Genomic DNA, 4,506 nt, shown 5'->3' on the forward strand with positions numbered 1-4,506 from the left:
TCTAGGACTTATGATCCGGCCGGTTTGTCGATAATGTGCAATTTCTGCGGTAGATGTCGTTGCGAGTCTTGTCGGGAACCGCCTCCATTGCCCAGCAAATGGCTGTGCGACAACAAGTGTTTCTGTTCCGCCGACACGATTCTCGATTACGCTTCTTGCCTGTGCTGCGTGAAGGGACTGTTTTATCATTGCGTAGACGGGAATGGGTCAGGTGGAATCGATGGGGAAGCGGCTGCTAGTTGTGCGGACGAGCCGTGCTCCTGTACGGGAAATAGGAGAGTCTCCAGGTGGGCCTGCCTTGGCGCCTTAACTCTCGTCATGCCCTGCTTATTGTGCTACTGGCCGTTCAAAGGATGTGTCGCGGCGTGTGAGGTGTGTTATGCTCGGCACGCAGCCCAGGGATGCAGATGTAATCCGAACACGACTGGGAACGCCGGAAACAGACATCATCCGATCGCGAATGATATCGGGGATTCGAGGGATCCGGAAAAAAGGTTACTCGACCCTGTCACGCCGGAACTCTAATTGGAAGAGATACAACAACAGTAATACCAACACCCGCAGTGTTATCTCTCACGTAGGGGGGGATACAAAATTGCTCTTCTACGCATAGAGATTATCCGACAGGAGAGGGAGCAAAATGAAAATTGCATTAAGTACAAGAGTTGCATTTAAGTCGAGAAACGATAATCGAGAATGACGAATTTGTACGTCTAACGTCGCGAGTGTTTTATTTATTATTCTTCCATGCGCGCGCGAAAATGCGAAGCGAGCGAGAGAGATTGAGAGAGCAAGAAAGAAAGAACGAATGGAAGAACGCGAGATCGTGTCACGGGGGAGGGAGATGATGCTAAAGGATATAGTGGCGTAGGAAAGATGATAGAAAGATAGCGGAGAAAGGGCGAGAAAGATGACAAGGTACGCGAGCTTGCGTATTAACGCAGAAACATACCACTTACGTATAGATAGGTCTATACACGATAGAATATATAAATAGTACCGCGCACACACAGAGAACAAGTGCGAGCGTGACCAAGCGAATGTGTGGAACGTGAATGAGAGAGTGAGAGAGTGAATAGAAGAACCACTAAAGTATATTAAACGCGAGCACGTGTATGCGCGTATACACGCGTTTCTGCTGTTACTTTGCTCGAAGCGCGTGTATGCGCATCTACACCTAGATTATAGATATGTATATTGTATATTATATTTGTATAAAGAAAAATCTTTTCTACGGTTAATTTATTCGTGGCTGAATTGCCAAGTAACACATATATAAAGTTTCGCAGTAAGAGGAGCACGACAAGGAGAAAAGAGGCGAGACGAGAAGGCCGCGACTGGATTATTTGCAAAAATTATTTCCAGTCTCTTACCACTGCGATAGGAAACGCATAAAGAATATCGGCCGTAAAGAGGAAGAAAGAGGGAAAGAAAGCAGGAAAGGGCGGGGCAGGGGGAAAGAAAGCTCTGAAAAGAAGCATTGTCCGTATTTCCGAACGTTTTCCTCGGCATATGATGTATACGCTTTTATACTCGTTAACACTGGAATTGTATCGAGCGCGCGAGGCCCTGTCGAGCGTTAGAGAGCGTGATATGACATGAGATCGAGATAATGCACGCGCGTTCGGGTTGCGTGAGAGCGAGAGAACTGTAAATCTGTAAGAATGAACGTTTGCGTTTATGTGTGTATGTTAAGTATGTATGCGTATGTGGGTGTGCTTCATGGGGTCGACGAGAATGCGGGCAGATGGAAAAAGGACAATTGCGTGGGGGGCATAAGCGTGAGGAGAAGAAAACACAGATCAGGAGGAGGGAGTGGGGAGAAAGAGCAACGCACGCCTGAAATCTCTTCTATGTACGTATATAGTATACCACATTCGGGCGTCGTTTCCATTTTGTTAATTTTCTTTTTTTTTTTTTTTTTTTTTTTTCCAGTATTATCTAGTCGTGCGAGTTTAATTAAATATCGTTTCGTTAGGGAACGGGAGAATGACAAAAGCGATACATGCATGCGTGGTGATTGCTAAACTGATGTTGCTGTTATTGGCTCCGCTCTCTGCTTTACAAGGAGAATGGATTTGGACGAAGGAAATTCGCGTTAACTGGATCTTTTTCTTCTTTTCTCTTTTTTCCTTTTCTTTTCCTTTTCTTTTTTTTTTTTTTTTTTTTTTTTTCTCTCTCTTAACAAATGTTGACTTAACATATATACAGGGATAATCGTTTTCCTCATTAGTTCAAGTCTACTTCTCAGGCAAGATTTAGAAAATAATTAACGCCTTTGAGATTCTTTGGTGTTGGAGCTGCTACTGCAGCCCGCAACGGCGTTTAATTGCACGGTAACAGCGCTTCCCACGCGGACGGAATTCACTGAACGAAGGTGTGTTAACTTTCCATTCCCGAGCAGCTTGATCGTTGAAGAATGTACCACGCTGTCGATGTTCCACGAGGACACACATCGTCATCGTTATCGACTATATGATTGTTTCGTTGTCGAAATTTTATCTGAAATTATTTTTTTAATCAAATACTCTATAAAACTATCATTTTTCATTTTTGCATATTTAAATATCGAAAGCGTTACAAGTGATTGAACATGTCATTGATCACAAATGCATACGAGGTCGACAGCGAGAAAGGATTGTTAGAAATTCATAAGGTACGAATGAGAAGGAAGAAATCAAAATGTTCGAAAATATGTCACGAGAAAAGCGATTATTCGAAACAATGATTCTTCAAACTACTCGTTCAGCTTCGCTCATCGCGAAGAAGTAGCGAGAAGTGAGACGAAATTATTACCATCGAAAAGTCAATATGGCGACAAAGATCGAACTTCAAATGAATCGTAACGTATCTACATTCATACCTTTATTCTTCCATGTTGAAGGAATAAGAGAACGCATGGTACATAAAGAACGGAGATTGATCGGTAATTGATAATTTTAAATTCATTGATCGAGTTAGCCTTTCACCAGCCAAGAATTGTTTACATAAATAAGTAATACTAGTTTAAAAGCTCAAGAATAGGCAATCGAATTTGATTGGTTGTTTCTAAAAGATTTAATATACAATCATAAAAATAAGAATACTGATCGAAAGTGTCACCATCTACAGATAAAATCATATAATACCATGTGAACAAGCGAGTAAACTATACAACATTTATTCGTTACATACTCGAACTTTTGTTGCGGATACTATATCCTTAAGTCTTATCCCCACCATTGCAAATTCTTTTTAGTGAAGTGCATAATGTCATATCGAAATAATACATAACAAATTTTTTGAAATATATAAGCTTTCAATTCCACTTAGTCTTTTGTTAGTTTTTATTACCTATATTTATTGTTGTTAGCAAAAATAAAATAAGGTTAGAATTTCATATTCCGATCTTATAACGACGTATAACGAATAAATATTATATCTTTCTTAGTTTCTATATTTCAAGTGTCAATTCTTGAGCCTAACTAGTGTATTACGTTTATGTTGTGAATATATTTCATGTAACAAAAGAAACAACGAAAGTGTTTCACAAAGACGCTGAGAAAAGTCAATTGGATTTTTAAATGTTTATTAAGATTCGATTGAATGAATCGATGCAAGAGGAAAGAAGTTTGCTACAATGTTAATTAGAAAATAATGTGCGACAATCCCATTGATGTTTGTATATACCTACGCACACGTCTGTATGTATATGTGTGGTTCGATGTGTGTGCGCGCGCGCGTCTCGCCAAGCGAAAAGAAAAAATGTAAGTTTTTATTAATATTAACTCTATATGCTCTGTGTGTGTATATGTCTTGTAAATATATATATATATATACATGCATATATGTATATATATATATATGCACATAAATATTTTATATACACACATACGTATATATACTTGTATATATATATATGTATACATATATATTTATGCATTTCTGTTTAACATGTTAGAAGCCGTAGTTTGAGGACAGTCAAAATTCTTTCCGATCTATTTCGATTCTCCGAATAATTTAGAAATTTGTCTGTCGTTCTTTGCAATATCATTTTATTGAATGCGCATAGGCTGTAACACAGGACAAGAAATCCGATCGATTCTGTTTTTATCATCTTGTCTTTTACATTCTATCTTTTTTTTTTTTTTCTGTATCGTTCATCATTATGTCTTTCTTTCGACGTTTCACAGTATCGCATCGTACTTAGGCAGCCGTCATTTTCGAAATATCGAATGCAAATACTTTCGATGAATCGAAATATATTCTTTTCTCTTTTGCATTATTTTCCGTCACTCCAAATAGTTCTTAGATTAGCAAAAAAAAAAAGAAAAAAGAAAAAAACTGGTACACACATATATTTTACGTATATATATCGTTGATTGGAAAAAACGATCGAGAGAAAGACAATTCAGTTTACCGCGAGATCAAAATTAAAATCATTCAAAAAAAAAATATATATATATATATATAAAACATTAGAACGAGCAATGCGCATAAATAAAAAAAAAAAAAAAAACAGAAATA

General features: G+C 38.1%; 2 protein-coding genes across 2 annotated transcripts in view; both read left to right on the forward strand.

Moving 5' to 3' along the window:
• Positions 1-3,745, forward strand: part of LOC102673145 (protein sprouty) — an 18,594-nt gene extending 14,849 nt beyond the window's left edge. Inside the window, exon 4 of the mRNA XM_031508382.1 lies at positions 1-3,745. This exon is cut by the window's left edge and continues 25 nt beyond it. Coding sequence (XP_031364242.1) covers positions 1-525 — 525 coding nt within the window. The 3' untranslated portion in view covers positions 526-3,745.
• LOC116185002 overlaps positions 1,637-4,506 on the forward strand; it is a 4,362-nt gene continuing 1,492 nt past the window's right edge. Inside the window, exon 1 of the mRNA XM_031508381.1 lies at positions 1,637-1,855. Coding sequence (XP_031364241.1) covers positions 1,665-1,855 — 191 coding nt within the window. The 5' untranslated portion in view covers positions 1,637-1,664. The remainder of the gene's footprint in view (positions 1,856-4,506) is intronic.

The sequence above is a fragment of the Apis dorsata genome, unplaced genomic scaffold, assembly GCF_000469605.1.
Source record: "Apis dorsata unplaced genomic scaffold, Apis dorsata 1.3 scaffold_85, whole genome shotgun sequence".
Taxonomy (NCBI): Eukaryota; Metazoa; Arthropoda; class Insecta; order Hymenoptera; family Apidae; genus Apis; species Apis dorsata.